General features: G+C 43.1%; 3 protein-coding genes across 5 annotated transcripts; 1 reads left to right on the forward strand and 2 right to left on the reverse strand.

The window, feature by feature from the left end:
- LOC133883291 (ribose-phosphate pyrophosphokinase 2, chloroplastic-like) lies at positions 1-5,231 on the reverse strand. Of its 2 annotated transcripts, XR_009902849.1 has the most exons (9): positions 4,912-5,231; positions 4,617-4,805; positions 4,107-4,355; positions 2,344-2,487; positions 2,053-2,217; positions 1,568-1,637; positions 1,390-1,471; positions 250-530; positions 1-146 (listed from the first exon to the last, which is right to left on the reverse strand). XR_009902849.1 is itself a non-coding variant. In XM_062322571.1 (8 exons), exons 1-8 carry the CDS (start codon positions 5,020-5,022, stop codon positions 350-352), a joined length of 1,191 nt encoding a protein of 396 aa, XP_062178555.1. In that variant the 5' UTR covers positions 5,023-5,231; the 3' UTR covers positions 1-349. The 2 variants fall into 2 exon arrangements, 1 of the variants encoding a protein (XP_062178555.1); XM_062322571.1 differs by having other exon boundaries at positions 1-530.
- A 10,531-nt stretch (positions 5,232-15,762) lies between these two features.
- On the forward strand, positions 15,763-19,619 carry LOC133883292 (non-structural maintenance of chromosomes element 4 homolog B-like). Of its 2 annotated transcripts, XM_062322572.1 has the most exons (7): positions 15,763-15,983; positions 16,083-16,163; positions 16,707-16,947; positions 17,044-17,137; positions 18,054-18,270; positions 18,364-18,455; positions 18,691-19,619. In XM_062322572.1, the coding sequence occupies exons 1-7, from the start codon at positions 15,851-15,853 to the stop codon at positions 19,327-19,329; spliced, it is 1,497 nt and encodes a 498-aa protein (XP_062178556.1). In that variant the 5' UTR covers positions 15,763-15,850; the 3' UTR covers positions 19,330-19,619. The 2 variants fall into 2 exon arrangements, with proteins under 2 accessions (XP_062178556.1, XP_062178557.1); XM_062322573.1 differs by lacking the exon at positions 16,083-16,163.
- Positions 19,620-20,204: 585 nt separating this feature from the next.
- Positions 20,205-23,146, reverse strand: LOC133883294 (zinc finger CCCH domain-containing protein 44-like). Its single transcript, XM_062322574.1, has 3 exons — positions 22,923-23,146; positions 22,406-22,466; positions 20,205-21,298 (listed from the first exon to the last, which is right to left on the reverse strand). The coding sequence occupies exons 1-3, from the start codon at positions 22,987-22,989 to the stop codon at positions 20,530-20,532; spliced, it is 897 nt and encodes a 298-aa protein (XP_062178558.1). The 5' UTR covers positions 22,990-23,146; the 3' UTR covers positions 20,205-20,529.
- Positions 23,147-23,645: the final 499 nt, after the last annotated feature.

A 23,645-nucleotide genomic window follows, 5' to 3' on the forward strand; every position in this document is an offset into this window, starting at 1 on the left:
TTCCAGAAACAGAGCACGATTTATTGGAGCTAATAATTCTGCCATTGTCATCTTGTGAAGACGACATGAACACCCGAATACCTTGTCCCACAATATCCAAAAGAAATATGAGGGACATGGGCCACAATTTTATACTGCAATTGAGCCTGTGTCAAGAGGGAGGTCAGGAGCTGAACACCCTACACTTGGTGTCATGATACAAAATTGATCGCACGTATGTTGGGTGCCACCTCAGCAGTATAACCTTACCCTTATTTAATCTTGCCGCCAAAATTGACTCCTACGACAATAGACAGGAAGTAGTTGCCTTCTCTATACCGCGAAAATGTTCGTCATTGTTGTGTTGCTGCTATTGGAAGATGCTACTCACGGAGCCATCACGATGAACATGCCAGATTGTTTCAGCTACAAGATTTGCCATTGAAAGCACCGTCAGCTGAGGGAAGCATTTGTCGTCTGGCAGCAGAATGGAGTTTGTTACTATAACTTCCTCAAAGATGCCTCCAGAAAGCCTTTCAATTGCAGGAGGACTGCAAAGTCAAAGTGTTAATATAAAAAATATTTTAAAGCATGGATCATGTGAGAATATAAAGACAGTAACTGTTCAAACTGAGATAACTTGAAGCATCATGCTACCTTCTGAAATAAAGGTACTATGGGTTACATAGCATAATGGGCATCAGACAGGTAAATTTTACAAATAATAGTCAAACTTCATCGAGCACCTATGCAGACATAAATCACGATTTCCCTCAGCCATCTTCCTAACCAAGATATAGGGACAATGTATAGAGGCCTCATAACCTTGAGTATAGTAGCAAATGGACAGCATTTAGGAGTGTGAGTGAGATAAACCTTGATTTAAGAGTGACCCACGGGCCACAGCAAATGTCACAACTTACAGTTACCTATATATAAGTTTTCCTTAAAAAAAGTAGCATCCACTGCAAAGCAAATCTACACTCAACCATGCATGTGTTAACTTATATATTACAGAGACAACAGGGAGGGGTAGAAAAAACTTGGTGCGGGGCAGAAGACCCATATAATAAGGTTACTTCTATTATAGTTCTAGCACAAAAGAAAAGGTAGCTAGACTTGAAGAGTCCAAATTAAAGGCAATATGCAGTACTCAGTAGGCAAATGATTATATCGATCAGATTGTTCAGATTAGCTGCAAGTGCTGGTGACCTGGTACTAAGTTATTAAGTTAATATGTACTAAAAATGTTACTGTTACTACTGTATTACACTATTACTGTTGTAACCAGTGTCATTAACCTACTTGTAGAATAATCTTAGAAAAAACTCAACGATGAAGCATCACATCGTTTAGGTTATTTACAAAAATACTAAAAACAGAACTGTTCAATAAAGCCAACTAGCAAACCTGAAGACAGCATGTGTACAACAAGCATAGACAGCTTCTGCTCCTTCCTGTTTTAACAAAGCTGCTGCACTAGTGATTGTTCCTGGGTTTGATTGAAATTTAAAAAGTGAGACTAGTGTTGGAAAGATACACTATCGAATATGTGTAACCAAAAAAAAGTAAAAACAGGTTGCCCAACCTGCTGTGTCAATCATGTCGTCAACCATGATAGCAACTTTCCCTTTCACGTCACCAATTAAGTGCATGACCTGAAGGACGTCAGTACTCAAAGGAAGGAAAGTCAAAAATATGGTAACAGCCTCATAGTCTTTTTGCAAGCTATGAGCCAAAACAAGGATGGCTGGGTTAAAAGCAGTAAAGCACATTGCTAGAATATTAAACATCAGGTAATAACAATAGTTACATACAAGTTTAGTATCTACAAAATTGTAAAGATTATGGAGCGAAATCATTATACGTACAAAATGTTGCACATATGAACACATAATAACATCATCCTGATGCACGAGAGAGAGAGAGAGAGAGAGAGAGAGAGAGAGAGAGAGAGAGAGAGAGGTTTTAAGTCCGGTAACCAGGCGAACTCCTATCCGGTTTCTACAACCTTGATTAAAATGTGGGGCTGTGAAATAAGAATTGCTTCAATCTAAAAGTATCCATCCTCACCTCTGACATGTTGTGACCCTGTCTTCTTTTATCAACAATAGCTAAAGGGGCATCAAATAATTTCTTGGCGAATGCACGTGCTCTAACAACACCACCCACATCAGGAGAAACAACCACAAGATCTTCAGATATTGTCTTGCTGGCAAGGTAATCCAGAATCACAGGCTACAGATAACAAAGATGACACTAATTAGTATCAGCTCAAAATTTCAGCTAAGGAGCTTCTTTACAAGGAGATGCAATATTTAACCATTGTAAAGTCAAAGAAAGCATGTTTGGTGCTAATACTACCTGTCCGTATATATGATCCACAGGAATATCGAAGTACCCCAATGCTTGTGTAGAATGAATGTCACATACAATGACACGATCACTACCAGCCTCCGTAAGTAAATTTGCAGCAAGTTTAGCAGTAATGGGCTCACGCCCTTGAGCCTGCATTATCAAAGAAATTGCTCAGTTCAACAAAGAAAAACTAGATCTTCAGATATTAGTGCAAAGGGAGCAGCAAATTTTTCTTCAATTCAAGTTGTGCACCTCTGCTTAGGGCTGTCAAAAAAGATTAAGACTCGTGAGCTACTTGAATTTGGCTCGCTAAAAGCTCGATTCGAAATCGGCTCGTCTGATATTCGAGCCGAGCTCGAGCCTGGCTCGAAGCTCGCGATACTAAATGAGCCAAGCTCGACTACTCAATTCACCTCAATTATTTTCCCTCCATTGCTCCGCAACTTCGCGCGCTCGCACCTCCGTCCGCCCAGCGCCCCAGCCCAAAATTGAACCCCTAGAGCGGGACAGGAGCAGGGAGCCAAAGGCCAAACCAACTGCCTGTACCTGCGCCACATGCACAAGTCAGTCTTACCAAAACCCCAATCCCCAATTCCCCATTCCCTAATTTTCCCCAATTCCCCTCTCTGTCAGCTCCAGACTCCCATCCTACTCAGCTCTAGGGCAGCTCCGGTGCTCATCCCCATCCAAATTCGATGCTTCTGCTGCTGCCTTTGACCATCCTCCTGCAGTCCCGCCTCCCCCACTCCTGTTGCGGCACGAGCCCAAGCCCTCGAAGGTTGTGCCAGCGTTGGAGGCCGACACATAGTCCAAATTGTGGCCGGTAGTAGTGGTAGCCTGGTATCCCAGTTGAGCCCCGACCGGTGCTCGCACCGCTCCTCCAGCTCTGGCAAGGCTGGATTTTGGACATGGTCATGGATTTTGGGCACTGTTTTGGGCAGGCTGTTGGAGGAAGCTAGCAATATTTTGGGCATGTTGTAGGATGAAGCTTCATTTGCTAAGTAACTTGATTTTTTAGTTGTTTAAGATATGCTTACTGTTGTTGTTAACTTGGTATTTATATACTTATATTAAGACTGTACATATGTTATGACCTGCTTGTTGTAGCTATTAACTAAAGCAGTAAACATTGTTGCCTTGTATCTCCTCTATGAACTATGTTGTTTGTAAATGAGCCTATCCGAGCCGAGATCGAGCCTTTGCGAGCTTTAGTCGAGCCAAGCTCGAGTCCATCTGCAAGCTCGGCCTAATCTCAGGCTCGGATCGAGCTCGTCTCGAGTTCCTGACGAGCTCAAGCTTGAGGTGTCAGGCTCGCTCGAGCTCGGCTCGTTGACAGCCCTACCTCTGCTCCTCCCACTTAATATCTGGACACCCTTAGTGGTACTAGTATTAAGTAATAGCACAAATAGAGGAAATGAACAAAGGTTGCGCAGAATAGATGGATTTAACATAGTTAAGGAAGGAGGAAAAAAACTTGATTTGGGGATCAACAATAAAGTTGGGGCACAAACAAGTTGCCGACTTTATTTCATGAAAATCAGCATCAGCAGTGTAAACTGCACTCACAACAATCCTTGACAAGGAAAGCCTCAAATGTTCAAGCTTATTTGGTGATGTTATCTTTATTTGCGTTAAGACAGGAAACAAGTTGAGAAAATAAGAAGCAATTCACTTCAAAATAATCTTAGTTTTCATCATTTTGCATTCACAATTCAGGATCTGTACTTGCTAGGCTAGAACAATAAATCACTGAATCATTTAGCCAATACCTTTCTGTCTGCTCTGGCATACCCAAAGTATGGAATGACAACAGTAATAGACCGCGCTGATGCTCGCCGACATGCATCAATCATGATGAAGAGCTCCATGAGGTTTTCATTGACAGGAGAGCACGTGGGTTGGACCAAGAACACATCACAGCCCCTCACACTCTCTTGCAGTTGCACATAAATTTCTCCATCAGCAAAGCGCTTGATGAGGATCTTGCCAAGGTCTACGCCCAGGTAGGCAGCAATTTCCTAGAAGCATACACATAGTAGGACATACTCTTTTAGAAGTACGGACACAACGTTGCTTTCATAACCACAAGTAATCCAGAATCAATAAATTGGATGTATTATGACTGAAAGGGGTGCAGGCCCCTTTCATGTAAAGCACCACATCCAAATGCAATGACGTAATTCCAAATTATCATGTTAGCATGTGTAGTGACATATCAATCAAACCACTATACAACAAAAAATCAAACCAGCAGGGAGTGACAGTGCTGGGCAGCCCACCTGGGAGAGCGGGCGGTTGGCCGTGCCGGAGAAGATCTTCATCCTGGAGTCCCGCGCCTCCCGCGGCAGCGCCGCAAGCCTCGCCTCCTGTGCGGGCGCCTTGGGCGTCCACGCGGCGCCCCGCGGCTCGCCCCCGCCCATCCGCTTCCCCTCCGCCACACGCAGCTGCTCGCTCCCGAGCACGCACCTCTGCGCACACCAAAAGGAAAGAAAAAAAATAACCAACATAAACAACCAGACCACACCACGTCGCGGGGATCAATCACAGGACCCCCACAGCGAGACGAAAGCTCACCGGCGGGCGGAAGCGGGAGGCGGCGGCGCGGAACGACGAGGAGACGCTGCGTCGGCGGGAGGAAAGGAGCGGGGAGGACGGGGTCCCCGCCGCGGCCGCGGTGGACGCCATGGGAGTGATGTGGTGCGCGCGGCTAGGGTTTTGGGAGTGGGAGGGTGGTGGGGCGCGCGCTAGAGGAAGATGGAGAGGAGAGGCGAGTCGTCGGAGTGCGGGCGCTCGGGTCGGCGCGGGGGTGGCGGCGGCGGTGCCGTGGTGGTGGCTGCGTTGCGGCCCTTTTATCGATTCTCTTCCTGCCGTTTCAATTGGGGGTAGGTGGGCGGCGCTTTTCGATTTGTTTCTAATAATTTAGCCAATTGGGCCCGTGCGGTTCCCTGACACGTGGGTCAATTTAGTGGGCCTCACGCATCAGTGGCACGTTAGAGGATCTCTCCCATTTGGACTGGGGTTTTTATAGAATCTTTCTCCGTTACATTCACCTCCGCTCATCTTGTAGTAATTGCGCATGAATCCCTCTCCGGGTAGTAAATCTAGCCTAATCTTTTTTAACAGTGCAACCTCATCTTACAGTCTTTATTGAAGATCCGAAACAAAAGTAAAACGATCGAACCCTCGCCGAACTCGGCTTCACCGTGTAGCATTGCCCCCACGCTCCACACGGTCACACATGGAGTGTGGGGGGGCAAAGTTACACAGTGGAGCCGAACCCGGAGCTCCCGAGTGCTACTTAAGCCAGTTGATCATTCAGACCGCTCGTTCGCAATCTAGCCTGAAATTCCAGGGCGTCCTATGACTAGGAATTTCAAAAGATATTTGCAAAGATTCCACATAAACAAATTAAACTCATGCGGAACAGAGAAAAATATTCTAGTTCCCAACAAATCCTTTCGGGTTGTTGAGATCTGAAGCCAGAATCTCAAAGTGTTGTGTTCTCATTGGAAATTCGAACGCGTAATTTGGTACTGTGTTTTGTTCTCATTTGAAATCCGAACACGATTTTACTGTGATTCGGTATAGTGCTAAGTGTTCGTACCCATTTATTGCAATAACTTTTGATATATCTAGTATAGAAGAATGAATCTTGGTAGTCTATGTTGCACAGTTAAGCTGTCCAAAGATTTCTAAAGTTCGGGCATGTTGTGATTTTGTCCACTTAAATTATACTGTCACATGGCAGCTAGATGTTGAGTAGAATGTGTATAAAGTTTGAAAAGGATGCAACAAAACTATCCCACTGAGAGGCGCCAAGTATGTTTCAAGAATCAAACATGTGAGATTTCAATAAGTTTCAGCTAGTTTAAATTGTCTTAAAGAGGCTTTTTAAGACCATGAGACTTGAGGTCCCAACTTTCGTATCTCAACCAACGAGTTTTGAGTCTAAACTTAATGCAAAATAGGAGTTTTGAACGAGTTTCACCCTCTAGTTGCAGAATATAACTTCTCAATCTCATATATAGATTCAAAATTGAAACCCGGTCAATGACTAGAGTTTTGACACGAGTTAAAAAAAAGCTTCAAATATCCAAATAATTTCAAGTGAGTTTTAGAGGAGCATCGACCAGCTTGTCAATGACAAAATGGTTATCTCTCGGCACACCATTGTGCTTGCTCTGCAAAGGCAAATGCCGCACTGAACTTGCCAATGGCCACATGCGATAACATCATCATGCTAGATCGCAACCCCCATCCACAGTTGGCTCTTTGATGTCTAGGTATTGAGCCTGTTAAACCCTAACCCGATGCAGTTCTCACTACGCCTGCTTAGTAATAGGGAGGTGGGAGCTCACACTTTGAATGTGGACGGAAAGGGGGTAAATTTTGCTCTAGAGGGGAACAATGCCCGGTTGTTCAAGCTTATTTCCCCCTGAAAAACAACTATGGGCTTCTAAGAAAATAGCAGATAGGCAAAACATTTTTCAGACTTACTGGGAAGCGTGTAAAACCGAACTCGATCCAAATCCACGACCTTACGAGTTGTGTTCGAACACTATTTCGAAGCGGTTGATAGTTTTTTTTTAGAGAGAGAGGGGTGACTTTCATTAGATCAAACGAAACACGAACAATTACACAGCAAAAACCTAAAAGAAGAAACAACACAAAAGAGCACAGTCCTGATGTCACCACCCTAGCTTCATCTCCAATCCACCGTCGCCAAACAAGTTCACAAGAACCTGAGCTGAGATTTGCACTAGCGAGGAGGGGCCATTAAAGACTATTAAATTTTTTGTAGCCATCAAAAATAGCATCCCACAACCAGAATGTATTGAGACCAATGAACCTTCGAGCAACCTCGGTAGCCAAAAAGAACCCAACACCATCGAACTCAACGACGACTCAACACCGGACCAAAAGCTCACACCTCCTTACAAAGATGCAGCCTAAACTAGACACCAGCATTATTGACAGAACACCGATGATCTGGTAAACCGAACACATATACATACACATCCCTAACACATCCATATACGCATACAAATACTCATACACAACACAAAGTAAACGCAAACACGGCTATTGAATAACGCCACACGCCAAAACACCTACTCGGCCACCACAAGCGAAGGCGACGACCAGCACCTCAGCGACCGACCGGCACCAAGCTCCACACATCGCAACCCTAACAGGAAGAAGAAGGTGAAGGCTGAGAGCATAATTATTTAACAGTTACTAACCTAAGAATTACTTACCGCTAATTAGTATAAGTCCCTTCACTATCCACACCGTTGACAAGTAGGAGAGAACAGATGAAGGGTCAGATTTGTCGCTCGCTCGATGTCGCCTCGCTCTTGAAGTCTCTCGGAACACTATTTCTAAGCGGTTGATAGTTTTTTTAGTTCGGGATACAAAATTTGAAAGGATGGTATCATGGTAAGTTGGGAGCCATAATCTTGTAGCAGGCCATTTCTACGGAGGGGCTACATTCATAATTTCACACTCACGCGAACACCAGGAGCTAACAGGCAAACCTTGGCGGGGCCCGTAGCTAACGTCTGCGGTCCACCGCGTCCACCGTCCTTGCTCTACCCAGACCAACTTGCACGTGGACCCACACTCATGGGGCCCACGTGCCAGCTACATGCCCCCGTACGAAATGACCTTCCGAGGGTTTGGGCAGCTGGGGGGGACGTCACCGCTGCTGCCAGGCTGGCCAGCCGACACGGTGGCACCAAGACGCGTTTGGTTTCACGCCCCAAGAGACCAAGTCAATTTTTGGCACGGCGGAGTATTTAGGAGCCAATTATTTGGCCGTGCCAAAAAAAGAAAAATTGGCCATGTCTGTCTACAGTAAACAGAGACCGATGACAGTTTTGGGCGAGCGATTCACTGACCGTGAAAATTTTGGTCGGCCAAAGACGACGGGGCGACAGCTTAAGTGGCGCGGATTTCAAAATTTACGGATTAACAAGTTTTAAATTGTTATATCTCCTAAACTGTATATTTAAATTAGGATCCGTTTACATATTTATATTTTTCACAATTAAAGCTACAAAATAAGATCTCAGTTAAATATATTTTATTAGAAAAAAATAATAACGTATGAATTCCACTTACCAACTTTGATATACTAAAATTTATCATATGGCTACAATCCAAATATTATATTCGAGATTAAAATTTAACCCTGCGCTGATTTTAACCATAGCCAATTTTTGACCTGCTCCCTTCGACGAGAAACCAAACAGGCCCAAGACTCCCACGTGCCGGGGAAAGACGACGACAAATCCGAGCACGAGGAAATTGAAGGCAAGGACGAAACGGCCACCAAACCTTTCTTACTTTTTTTATCGTCTCCTCGGAATCTCAAAAGGGGATCCTTTCTGCTCAGGGCTCAGCACCGACTTGGTGCGATGCGTCATCAGACTCACCGCAGAGTTGATCATCACGTTTTCCCCGTGTCTGCTGTTGGAAAATTTGTTCACGGTCCAAGTGGTCGGAAAGGGTCGTGCTTAATCCGTACATGTCCAAACAAGTAGAGCAGATTTAATTTATCGTCGGTAATCGTTCGGCTATTATAATTATTTAATTATTTAGTTCGCATCATATTTATAAACTGAACAGTTACCAACCAAATTTAAATTCAAAAATTTAATAAAATTTGATCAGTTTCTACCTGTTTTACCGAATTATTATGTAGTTACTGTTGGTGGGTGGTTTTCAAGTCCACACGTATTTATGAACCTTGGCTATAAGGACGTAGGGTTTGCTACACATCTGTTCTCTGTCTCCCCGAACTTGCACGTGAGAAAAATCAGGCCACATTAGTATTTCCCAAAGACTACTGCCAATTTAAAGTATCACATACTGCTTATATCCAGGACCGAGTCGCCAGATAGAGAGCATTAAATTGAGTGCAGAAAAGTAGCTTATTCAGGTTCATTTTTTTATATAGTTTTATTTTTTTATTACATAGACAAACAAATATATATAGAAATCGTATCGGTTAAAAATTTGATCGTGACACGTTTTAACCATATAATTTTCTCTATATATACCTGTGAGCCGCCGCCATAAAAGATATACACAATTAGGATTTTGCCCCTCTCTCTACGCCACCACACATAATATGCTTAGTCCTGCTCCGCTGACATGCACCGACGATCAGGAAAACAGGTTTCTAGAACCTGTCGTCTTTGCAATCATACACTAGGAGAGGACGAATAAATTTTTTGGAAACACTTCACAAGACTACTCGTGTTCTGCTTCGTCATCGCCATCGATTACTCGTGATATGCTTCCTATATGTCATCACCTTTTTCATCGTTACGAGGACATCACTCCAATCTCATGTTGTGGAGGGCCTTAGTTGCTTGTCATGTGTCAGGATCAGTAACGTTTTACGAGGAGTGAATTATGATATTTAAAGTTAATTGGCTCTAAAAACTTCACAAAATAAATATATATCAATTTCTAACTAAATATGCACTAGATTTATTTAGTGTATTTACTCTACCATTCAAAAGATTTGTAACATATAGCCAATCATAACAAACTATCACTCTATGAATATAAATACACAAAGATAAGTTATAAGTATGTAAATACGAAAACATAAATATGTCAGAGAGAGCAAACTCGGCACAAGAGATTTTTATCATATTGTATTGATGATATGAACGTCACCCTTAGTCTATGTTAGAGTAGTCATCTAGACTATAGCTCCTATAAAGCATCCGACCACGGCCCTTTGAGCCCCTAGAATATAAGTAGGTTGAGCCGCCAAGTCACAAAAGTAATGTCTTACCACAAGACTCTCTTCCAGTCACTTGCCATTATCCTTACTTCAGAGTTTGAACCACCAAGGAAATTATCTCCGCGTCCTTGTACAAGTATCTTGCCGTCGCTCCACATCAAGTCGGAGGGTCAACAAGCATGAGTCACCAAGGCTCACGGGGCTAACGAGTCACAAAGATTCCAAGAACCTAGCGTACCATTTGGTACAATATAGAATCACTCCTTGATCCCCTATCTAAGCAGCAACAACTTTTTCTAGACCTAAAAGCACTAATCACTCACTAATCTTTATGCGTAATTATCTTGGATGATCACTTTAAATATTTTGGTGCATTGTATATATTTTCTAGTGTATATGAGCTTATCTGGACTTTATCATACTCAAATGGCTGAGTGAGAGAGTATTTATAGCTCAACCCCACAAATTAACCATTGCTCCAGCGGTCACATCTTTCCTTAACACCGAATATTCTGGTGATATCCTTTTCTAAACATCGTATCATCCGGTGTGTGTTTCACCCTCACGTATTCAACTCTATCTTCTGAGAATTTGTACAAGCTATGTAAATATTCCGGTGTACACTCGAGCCCTAACACCGGACCATCTGATGTAGTTGTCAATTTTCTCTTCAAGCCTTCTTAGTAAAAAAAAAAAACACTCTGATGTGTATAAACTCTAGGACGCCATATCATCCAGTATGTGTATTTTTCTTGAGACATGTCGAATTCAATCTATCTTTATCCTAGCTACGATAAATTCTTCATGTAATTACCTTTATAAAACCTACTAAAATACATACTTAATAAACATATTAAATCTTATTAATTATATTATCATTAATAACCAAAATCATACACATACTCTAAAAATATCATATTCACTACATCAGGCCATCCCGAAAACTTATGGCCCAGGCCGTCGATTAGCATGTGCAAGGTGGACGATTGTACAGGGCCCACCCTGCAAGGGTCTCATGTAGCCATCAATTCTACCTTATTAAAGTTAATTTTCTATAATTTGAGGTTATTAATTAGGTCAGCAGTCCATTAATTTAGCTATTCATCTCACTGCGAACAGCTCTCATGAATTTTCGTGCGAAGATTAGATAGAACTATACTACTAATACTAAGCATGTTTTAGTCTTTAGATGCAACTGAATTTTTATCAACCATTCAAATTGGATACTATGTTATAGCATATAGAATATAAATAGACTTTTCATAAACCACAACTCTCCTAGATTAGACATTATTATATTTTTATGAATTTATCAAATATTCCTCTTTTATTTATAAATATTGACTCCATATAATATTAATTCTATTTTTAACGATACACATACAATTGTATTCGAAAAAAGATGTTTTTTTCTTCTTCTGAGAGTGTAATTTCAATTTTACACATACCCCTATATACTAGGATACGGCCTACTTATGACCTGTTAATAATAATACAATGAACTCACGTGATTTGATTCCATGGAATTTGCGAGATATAAAAATCTTCTCGTGTTCCAAACTAGTAGGAGTCGTCCTTTGTCACGTCGTCGACCTAACCAACCCACAACACTATAAACGGGTCGGTCACAATAGATCTGTAGCTAACCCACCACCCAAAACTCCTTATCCGACCCGTGCCCGCGAACACCGACGGACGAAATTTCATACTCGTGCCCGTGCCGGTACCCGAAACTGGTAGACAACCTTGGAACAATAACTGCTGCTGTACCTATTGCCCAGCAGCACACATGAAGTATAACACCTTAGTCACAGCACAATTAATGATATCACCAAAATGTATAGCATCTCATATCATTGCAGACAACGAATGGAGCATATAGGTGAACGGAAAAGACATCACCACCATCTCAAACTTTGGACAACTCAAACCGCTGACCCCAGCCACTCCATCCTAAATAACAATCTATCATCCAACAATCTCATGTAGATGACTGACGTGACTCCGATTTTGCCTAGCACAGACATTCATCCCGAAGAAAACACAATGAAAAATTGCGAAGGGAAGATGAACTTTGACAACAAAGTGAATGGAATGGCACTCATTTGAGACTTGTTTTGAGTATATAAAAGCCCAGTAACACATAGGCAGCAAAAGCAGGCGCCTTCACTCTTTAACATCCTTGTTAATTTGTTATCATTTGCTGCGGCCTGCGGGAGACTTCCTCGTTCTTTCCTTGCTCCTCAACAATATCTTTGAATTTTCTTGCAGTCTGAAATAGGATCACGAAAGAGTAAGCAACAACTCCACACAGACAAAATCGATCAAACCCCACCCCCAAGAACGCATCACTAGATCAAAGCCAACCCCGAGAACTGAGAGCAAGACAAGCCCGATGCAAGAAGAGGTAAACAGAGGAAGCTAAGTGACCAATCTGCGAATACTTTTTTGAGATCATCTCCAATAGCTAGCTCAAATTTTTATCCTTAAAAATACTATTACAACATCTCCTATCACTATTATAATATCCCTTATTTTTTTATCTTCAGCAGCTATCTTATTTTCTACCTTCTCTTTTTCTCTCTCCGGACCCGCTGTTAGCCTCTGTAAACAGTACAGCTACAGTGTTGCTACAGTACTGATGCAGTAACAAACGTCGCTTCTCCTCTGGACCTACTGTCAGTCTTTTGAACAGTGTTTACCACAGTAAATGCTACAGTGTTACTGGTGCTACAGTGTTTACCACAGTAAATCCAATTTTTTTGGGGGAATTCAAACCTGATCTGCCCAAGATGAAACACGACTCAAATCCGAGCAGGGCGTAAAATCCGAGGCGAATCGAGGCACTGATCTTGCGCGTTTGGCTTCTGCGCGACCGGCGTCTGGCGTCCTTGGGCAGTGCGGCCGTGCGGGGCAGGGTGCGGTGGGCTGAGGACGACGACCGGTTGGGGAAGGTGGCCGGCTGGGAGTTTTTTTTTACATTTTTTAACTTAAAAAATTAAATAAATAACTTTCGGATGAAAAAATTTACAGAATAGATAGCCCTTTGAGAGAGCGATAAGTATATCACAGTGACAAATATAGACCTTATCGTTCTCTCAGAAGGGTGGTTAGCCTTACAGCCAATTAAGAGAACGGTAGGAACAGTACTCAATATTCAATTTTCTCTTCCCATTTACTCTGTTTAAAATAGTGGTTTTTTGTTGCTCCAAAAATCTTAAATTTTTTTACATGTTCCATAATCCATGTACAACCTATTTTAATTGAATTCACTTAAAAATCATGTGTATGATTTAAACTAAAATTCTCAAAAAAGGGGTACTTTTATAACTTATAGAAATTGTTAGGGACATCAAATAAATTCTCAAAAATCTAGAAAAAATCACTAATATTCTTCTTATATGATGGAATAATTTCTAAAATTATTTTAAGCTCTAGGTTATATTATGAAAAGATGAGTTCCTTTGTAATGCTCCATTTATATGTATTTTTATAATTTCATGTGATTTTTTTTAACTCTATTTGAATTCAAACATTTAAAAGACTAGGGCTGAAAATAATTTTAGAAATTAGTCCATAATATAAGAAGAATATTAGTGAATTTTTCTAGATTTTTGGGAATTTATTTTATGCCCTAACAATTTCTAGAAGTTATAAAAGTACTTTTTTTTAGAGAATTTTAGTTTAAATTATACACATGATTTTTAAGTGAATCCAATTAAAATGGGTTGCACATGAATTATGAAATATGTAAAAAAAATTAAGATTTTTGAGCAACAGAATACCACTATTTTTAAAACAGAGGAGAGGAGATGAGGTAAGAAATTTGAGCGTTGATACTGTTCACGCGGGAACAGTACCTATTGGGCTGGGACGCTGAACGGGTATATGCGTGGGGTACTGTAGGCGGATTATAATACCCTTGTCCGATCCGTGACTTCATAGTTACCTAATCTATTGTATTCGTGGACAAAATCTTACACCTATATGTGCTCGTCAAACGTGATACCAATGGGTACCTAAATCCACAAGTAGGATTGTCATCCTTACTGCTCACAGGTCTACCTTTGAAACTAATTCGATCCAGCGCTAGCTTGGCTCTATTGGGTTATTTTGATTTGTTTTCACCTTGATCCATCCGTTCGCTTCCTTGGGGATGTTTGTATTATGTCACTAGGTTGCCAAGTCAAAATTTGGCCAAGACCAAAATCAAGCTATAGCCAAATTTTTGGTGATGTAGATGTCGATGTATAGAATAGGGGTTTCCTGTTCTGAGGACATATACCAGTCAATATCTAATTGATGGAAGATTCTTTCAGGATCAGGATCCTTTCGCGCGACCAGTCTGTATATTCGCTACTAGTATTTTACCATACAAAGGATTCCCGCTACCAGCCTTCGCTGGTTACGAGATATGTACCCCCATCAAACTAGTCTATTTTTATTAAATACATTTCACTCAAATGTTTTCCTTCTTTAATTACTCCTCACCAGCGGATAGGTCGTGACTGGTATAGTGGTGCTATGCCCTATTCTGTAGCATTAAACGTTACGAGACGAGCTCGTAGACGTGTTAAACTGCTTCACATGCGTATGTGTGAGAACGGTGATAAGATGGGGCGTATTGGCTGACCAGGGTGACGTAGGTGTCGACATATCCAGTGAATAGAATGGGCTCAATTGCCTCATTAAAAAAAAGATACATGTATTGCCTATTTTAAATAGTACAGGGGTAAAGATTTAGCTACGGTATGGGTTACTAAGAAAAGAGGTCACCTGTAAGTTTTTCTTTCTCTAGTATATAAAGAGAGGAAGATTTGATTTGTAAAAGAGGAGGGATGATGAAAATTAATATGTAATCAGTTCATAAGCTTTGATAACAAAATATACATAATATAGGGTTATTATTGTTTAAAATATCTGAACTTAGATAATTACTGTATTCTTGAATTCATCATAAATACACACCATAAATATTATTTACGTACTTATCGACTAATACATCTTAAAATCATTATATCAGAAACTAACTTTCGATACAACAAAGCCCCCTTATTTCGTATTCCACTCAGAGGATGCGGATCCACTGGAAAGAGCCGCGGTAAAAGCAACGAAGCATGAGCAGCGGCAGCGAAAAAACCCCCCCGCAAAAATTAACTCGCCCAAAATTTTACCGCCGAGCAGGAGCAGCCGCGGTAACACACTGACACGATCGGATGCAGAGGCGCGGGCGGGAAGCGGAAACCCACAAGCCACAACACAGATCAGTAACCCACCCGAGAAGCGAGGCCAGTCTACGCAGACCAGGTTCATGAACTGCCATTCCACTGACAGCATGGTCCACCTCAGGCGCCTCAGGGGCTCAGGGCCCGCGCCCACGTAAACCGCTCCCACCTCGCGGGCGCAATTCACTCCCAAAACTCTCCCCCCTTTTCGAATCCCAGCGAGGGCCGCGAGGCTCTTTGTACGTGAAAATCACCCACCAAGTCCCCACGAACACCCACTGACAACGGCCCCAGAAGATGGGTCCCACATACTGGACCCACATGTCATCGAAACGGTAACGTTTCTTAAAAATCTCCGGGCGTGTGCGTCGGAGCGATGGCTCAAATACCCGCCCCCTCCTGCTCCGCCGTTTCCTTCCCCAGCACGCCGCTCCCGAATTCTCCAACTCGCACCCCACGCACAGCGCCCTCCTCTCTGTTTGAAGCCTAGGGCTTCGGGATTCGAGGGGTTGGGGCAACGCTCGCAATGGCGGATGAGGCGGGCGCGCAGGGCCGCGGGGAGGAGCCGGTGACGCCGCCGCCAGCGGAGGGGACCCAGGCGGTGGACGATCGGCGGCTGCTGCGGTCGCAGTACCTCGCCGTGAAGAGCCTCATCAGCGGTGGGGATTTCCCGCTTGAACTCGCATTGGTTTGGTGATCGGGGTTTGGCTGTAGGTTGATTTTGATTTGGTTTGGGGTGCCGATGTGTGTGTGCGCAGATGAGAGGGATGAGATGGCGAGCGCGGATTCCGTCAAGTTCCGCTCCATCATCAGCAAGGTGGAGAGCCTGCACCAGCTTGGTATGGACGATCGCTTTGCCCGCTCGCGGAAACGAAACTTTTAGGTTTTTGGCTGGCTATTCCCCCCCGTAATTTTAGGAGGCAACAAATGGTACAGTCGGTGAAATTTTGTTTTGAGCAGTGTGGTCCATCGTTTGTTTCAAAAATGTAATTTAATTCACTCCCTTTTTGCTCAGTGGAAGCTTGCTCCGATAGTATGCAGCTTACGGCGAGTTTGTTTATCTTCGAACTTGAAGTAATTTGCTTTTCTGTTTTACGTCTGCGTCCTCTGTCACTGCATTACTAACATGGCTATGACACATTATTTCAAAAGAAAAATGCAACTGAAGTTTGCAAAAATGCTGTGTAACACCGAGGACTTGTTGATTCTTGGCCAGATGTTCAATTACTATCATATCAAGTGCACTTTTGTTCTTGAATAATTAAAGGAAGTTCCTTATGTAACTGTTGTGCATGTGCCATGACATTACTACACTACTGGCCGCTGGTGCTTCTTGCTGAAACCAAACTTAATGACTAATGAGTTGTATATTTCTGCTGCAGTTCAGAGGCCCAGGGAGCAAATAGCTGATGCAGAAGCCCTGCTGGACCTTGCCGCCAGTTTGGTAACATCAGTAAGGTCCCAGTCAGTTCTGGGAATCACGCCTTCTGATTTTGTTGCTGGGCTGCTGAAGAAGTTTGGAAAGCGATGGGGAGCCAATGATGAGGTTGCCTCGTTGAACTGGGTTGATGTTGGGATTGCCACCTCCCATGTCTTCATGGCTGCGCCTGGATGTGGAACCATGTAATGGGATCCACTGTATTTTTTAAGCTTTTCCTATGGTGGTTGCAATTTTTAAGGACTTGAGTCTTAGACAATGTCTGGCTTCTGTTTTGACAGGGTTGGCCCCATGTCTACAGAAGTAAAGCCGCGAAGGGTTCGTGTTCCTAGAAAGAGGACTGCAAGGCCACATGGACGTGCTTGCCCCGAACAGGTACTGTTATTTACCTGATTAATGTAATGGATATACTTTGTGCACTTGTTCTAGTGCTTGGAAATCACATTTATAATGGATGCGGTACTCAGTTATCAGTGCATTTGCTTCATGGTAGCATTGATCAATGATCATATTTATAATAGGTCTATCTTTTGCTGCCAGTTTGGTAACATCAGTAAGATGTCATGTGCATACAGCGGTGGGTTAATGAGTTGGGAGTTGAACCTTTAGGTGCATACTAGGCTGATTGGCGACGCGCGCCTGTGGGAAGGATGGCAGTTCATAAATTGTCTCGCAGATGTTATTGTTCAATTCCTGCTGGCTGTCTTCCAATACATACTTAGACTAAGTCGAAGTTAGCATCTTCCCAACCATTCATGGAACTGAGCCAGCAGAGCTTTCATATATAAGCTGTAGATAATCAATCGACTAATCTTTCTAGCATATATATCCGTAAGTCAGTTTCGTTACAGTTGTGAAGCTTCATACTAATAGCTGTAAATAACTCGCTCAGGCAAAACCTGGAATGAAAAAAGGAATAGAAGTTCTGTTTCCTCCATTCATAGGGTGGAAAGGCGCTTTACGCGGCACCTGTTGTGTATTTTTTTGCTGGTCCTAATGGGCCATGACCCATGACAGTATCCTTTATGGATCAGTGGCACTATAACGTAATAGTAAGTGCCTGTTAATGTTGGAACCAATAGTACATTCTGTATCATTATCAAATTATACTTAATAATCATTCTATGATGGGTATTCAAAGGTAGAGACATAGTTTATACTTGGAGTTACATCTTGGATGGACCCTTCATGACGGTTTATAGCCAACTTTCCTATAAATGCCGATCATTAATATGTTGACTTCTGACAATATGTTGATCTGATCCCCCCCCCCCCTCCCCCAATTCTGCAGCTTGCTGATCCCTCGGAAAGAGCAAAGAGTGATACAGACAAGAATATGGCTGCTATATTTGATCTTCTGAGGAGGAAGAAAAATGCAAGGTTGGAACACCTTGTTTTAAACAGGGGATCCTTTGCCCAAACGGTGGAGAATATCTTTGCCTTGTCATTCCTAGTGAAAGATGGAAGAGTGGAAATCAATTTGAATGATGAGGGACATCATATTGTCTGTAAGGACTTTGTTGCTTGATCACTCCTTTCATGCTATAATATCGTGAAGATTATGTTGTGCTGTGTCTGATTGATTCTATTCACTGGAACAGACCCAAGGAATGCACCTGCTGCTAGTGCCATTGCCTCAGGAAAAGTGTCTTATAACCACTTCGTCTTCAGATTTGATTTCAAAGACTGGAAGGTATCATTTCAGAGTGAAGCCCTGCATCCTCTGCTTAAATTATGATCCCATCATTCAGTGGCCACAAGTGAGAAGATTTTATGAAAACCGTAGTTGCACATGAAATTCATAACAAGTTTATATGACAATTTGTTCAACACACCTGGTATAGCATGCAAAAGTTGACAGAGTAACACTGTTAGGATGGAATTTGTTTCTATCTGATCTTATCTCTCTGTTTTGCATTTGTTTCTAGCTCATGAAAGGGATTGTGGCGGAGGGTGAAGAGCTGATGTCGCACAGGTCTTGTCAGGGCGCACCTGGCACAGGAGTAAACAATTATCCTGCTCCTGAAGAGCAAATGCGGCACAAGTCTTCTCAGGGCGCACCTGGCGCAGGAGGAACCAATCATCCTGTGCCTGAAGAACTTATGCCGCACAGGTCTTCTGAGAGCACACCCGGCACAGGAGGAAACAACCACCATGAGCCTGAAGAGCTTATGCCGCACAGGTCTTCTCAGCCCTCGCCCGGTACAGGAGGAAACAATCATCCTGAGCCTGAAGAGCTTATGCCGCACTGGTCTTCTCAGCCCGCACCTGACACAGGAGGAAACAATCATCCTGAGCCCGAGGTGTCACCGTCCGCACAAGGCACACCGATGCGGAAACTCTGCAGGAACCGGGGCCTGGTCTTGCAAGACGAGACGGTAGCCACGGGCACGCAGGAAGTCATGGAAGACAAGAAGATGGTAGCCACGGGCGAGCAGGAAGTCATGGAAGACAAGAAGATGGTAGCCACGGGCGCGCAGGAAGTGATGGGGGACAAGAAGATGGTCATGGACAGGCTAGAGATCAACCTGACGTACAAGCGCAGACGCCTCTTCCCGGATCACTGATAGCCTGATTGGCTGATCGTGGTCGTCGGTGTACATGCGTAGGTAGGGATGCCACCCTGCTTAGCTTAGCTTAGCTTAGTCTTTTGGTAAACAGCAGCTTAAGTCGGTGGCGTGGCACAGGACATGTCAGCTTTTGCAATGGTTGGGCGTCACATTATTTGGAGGATAGGTAAGGTTTCTGGTGTACTTAGGGCGAGGTGGCCTACTCTAGATGTATAATTTGGATGTTTCGGTAGACTTGAAAAGCTGATGCTTAGTTTGATGGGGGTTAAAGAAGTTTACTAGTCTTTGTTCTGAAAATGCTGATGCAGGTTGCCACTGTTAATCTTCCATTGCCTTTGAAGTACTAGGAGCGTTAATCGATTGGTGTGGCCTGCTGCAGTTGACGATGGCTTTTGACTTGCTGTTGATTTACTACGTATTGATGAAGTAGATCAGCAGAACTGAAACTCTGTAAGGTGTGGCTACTCGTTGCAACCAGCCGAGCCACATGTTACGGCTTACCATGGCGCGAACTTGGAACTTGGAACAGGATGCTGTCAAGCTATGGCCTGGCTTGTTTCCGGTTTTTGCCAATCACTCGGTGACCACGAATCTGCTGCGATCTTGCATACAATCTGATGGAATCCGAGATTTCTGCCTGGAAAAGAAAAAGGGGGACAATTCCTTAAAAAAAGTGATGCTTACCTAGGCTCAAAACTGCGAAAAGTACATAAAACGAATTGACACCAAAGACCACATCAGAACGTAACCATAGCAGGTTCTATTCTAAATACATGGTAACACACTACAATGTATTATTAGTCTCAAACTACCTACAGAATCACACTATCCGATTTTTTGTTTAGAAGCTACTACATATGGAACTATTAAGATTTCACAAACAGATAGTATAAAAAAGCATCTATTGTCAAGTCAATAGAATCACAATAATCTGCCAGACAAGTGCCTAAGAAACGGTACAAAAAAGGATGCAAAACAGAGAAATGGAGAGATACGATAGTCCTATAAACCCCTAAGGCACGGTAATTGCGAATCTCCAGCAGTGTTACAGCAGTACGATCAATACAAGCCACGAAGAGCATCTCTCAGTCAGCATCAGGCTTGCACAGCTCATTTCAGCATGGGCGATTGCCCTTTGTTCTGGTGTTATTCAACCATACAGCCATAGTAACCATCACAGGCTTCAACAAACATCGGTCAAGCAGCAGCAGGTCTGCGCAGCTCATTCTCACCATGGGCAAAGTGGCACCTGTCTCCAAACGTGCAGGAGCCTTTGTTGAAGTTCTCACACAGCTTGGTCTTGAAGTTGCTTCCAGGCCCCCCAGCATGGGAACCCCTGCCTGGGTTCTTGGCTTGTGGAGGGGCCTTACCACCAATGCGGACAATTAACTCTGTGACCATTGCACTAGCATGCTTGATCTGGTCAAATGTTCCCTCAAGCTCAATGTTTTTAAGGCTGGGATCAGCCTCATTGTCCCTGATGGCTAACTTCGCCCCAGTCACACGGGATATATGCTTTGTGTTGGTACCAGCCTTCCCAATGATGGCGCCAGCAAGAGACGCATCAACACTAATCTTTGCTGTGGCTGAAGCTCCAAATGTTGAGGGAGGAACCATGTCTGGGACAGGCATTGGCGGGGGCATAAAGTGACCGTTGGGCCCTGGTCTCATTGGTGGTCCCATTGAGTTGTCCAACTGCATGGGCTTTCCAAGCTCCCTTTCTCCATGAGCAAAATGACATTTGTTCCCCCATTTACATCCTTCAGCAGTGTTGTACTTGTTACACATGCGAGTCTTCACAGCGGGTGAAGGTGGCCCATCAGGAACACCAGGTCCCATAGGCATTCTCCCCGGAGGGGCTGGAACAGCAGGTCCACCCAAGTTGGTCATCTTTGCAACAGCCTGGTAGCCACCAGGGAAGTTATGGAGAAAATGGCAACTCGCACCAAAAGGACAACCAGCAGTGCTGCACAATGAGAATGTCATATGAGCATGCAGGTTAATGGAATAACCTCAAAACTATGACATGACTGGATATTCAGAAATAGGCATCTTTATTCAGCATATGAATTATCAGTTAAAAGAATTCTTGACTGGCTATCTACTTAACATCATTTATACGAGATCAAGCCAGACAGTTCCCAAATATCAGTAATCAAAGTATGGTGATGCATATACTAATCACTAAGAACTGAGGGAATAACACATGAAGCTGTACTGAATTTAAGAATAGAAGATCAAAAGTGTCACCACATGTAGAAACAAGAATATAGGGTGATAACGAAAGGCAAACAGATAAAATGATTTTTTTTTAGAATTACCTAATTAGTCACAGGTTGATTTAATACATCACAGCAACAAATATTAGAATTTCAGAATCACATTGCTGTTTGTCAAGGAAGCAACTTCATACTGTCTTATGTTCCAAACATTCCTTGAGCTACTCTACTTGCATGAAAATGGTAGTAGTATTACACAATTCAACAATAAATTCGAGGGTCAGTAAAAATTTCTAGAGAAACAAGCACTTGTTTGCCCAATCCATTGGGACTTTGAAAAAAAAGAGGACAAACATAAAATTATCACTGCAGAGGAAATTTCATGCTTTGCATGTGTCCTGTTCCTGGTGAAAACAACTACTGCTTACATCACAAATCTTAGATATATTTAATTTTAACAAATAAGTGGCACATTTTCAAAAGGGAATCCAACTGCAATCTCCCTATGGCATGTTCAAAAAATCTTCTTATATTGGTTTCTCCAGAACCTGTTTCATGGTGTTACTGTCTGATTGTTCAACTGATAAGACGTTTCATGCCCTCATAACTGCTGTGTTGCATCATTCAAAATTTCACAAGTGATAAACAGCCATACATTCCAAATTTTTTACTCCACTGAATGTTCTTAATCTTGGATTATACAAACAACCTGTAGCAGAATCTTGGTTTGACCCAGTCGTTAGCATCAATCATAGCATTTATAGCAATATAGCACAATTTCAATTTGGAAAAGCAAATTGCATAAAAGTGATAGATGTTACCAGGTAGGAGTTCATTTTAAGTTAGATTAGAACCTGAAAAATTTGGTGCACGGCTTCGATTTGCTTCCTACACCCATTTGAGACGTCTCCAGTTCTGTTACACCAAATTTATTACTTCGGCCAATTAATAATGTGTTAATTACTAAATCTTGGCACTAGGTAAAATAACATGAATAAAACATTAACGTTGCTGCAATTATGTCAAGCATTGCAAGCAATGCACGGCCACTAAGCCACGAATCACATTTTTTTTAAAAAAAATAAACAAAATATCCTGCAAAGAACTAAACGACACCGAGCCGCAAGATCGCTGCTCTTCTCAAAACAAAACGAAAAAAAGAAGAAACTGAAAATTCTAGGCCGCTAGAAGCCTCTAACAGCCCAGAGCCCCAGATCCCCCTCCCGCAACACCAGCCGAAACAACGGATCTAAGCCACTCGCACCCCGGGCCTCGCAGATCCGACCAACGACGAGCAGCTAGAAAACCCCACCCTACCGAACCTTTCGGATAACTGCAACCAAGCCGAGAGAGGGCCGCAAAGCTGCTCACCTCTCGCGCGCTTGGCGCTGGCGCCGTTGGCGCCCTCCGGCGCGGCCCTCTTGCGGCCGGCGTCCATGGCTTGGCGAGCTCGGGCGAGGCTAGGCCTCCGGCGGCGGGTAGAACCCTAGCTAGGGTTTCGGCCTCGCAGGGCGAGGCGCGTGAGGGGAGAGATTGGGAAGGGCTGGCCGCAGCGAAAGCGCACGGCACGAATGAGCCAGAGACAGGGTACGGACAGGTGCAGCTGGGCTGGGTTAAATGGATCAAGTTGGGTGCATGGTTCACCGATGCGTTTGAACATCGAAAATCATCCACGGACGAATTTCATCACATTTTTATTTATTTTTTAATTTTGAAGTTAAGTTAGATCGAAAACTGATCGACTTATAAATACAGTACGGACCGAATCGACAGATAACTGTGATAATCAAGTGGTTCTCGACGATTTTTCAACCCTTGTCGGGTCAGGTCTGTGGCGACGGCATACTCCAATTGCGTGCTAGCTAGGGTGAGTCTATGCCGCGCCTCGAGATTGGGATCGAGCCCCATTTTTTAATATTATTTTTACTGTAATTTCAAAAATAATACGAAAAACCATAAAATTTCAAAAATATCACATGTACGCGCGATCGTTTTGCGAAAATTAATTTTCGCACAATGGTATAGCGAAAACTACAGAAACATGTGACTGTTGTGCAAAAATATAATTTTCACGCTAGAGAATATCGATTTTTT

Source organism: Phragmites australis, chromosome 10 (assembly GCF_958298935.1).
Source record: "Phragmites australis chromosome 10, lpPhrAust1.1, whole genome shotgun sequence".
Taxonomy (NCBI): Eukaryota; Viridiplantae; Streptophyta; class Magnoliopsida; order Poales; family Poaceae; genus Phragmites; species Phragmites australis.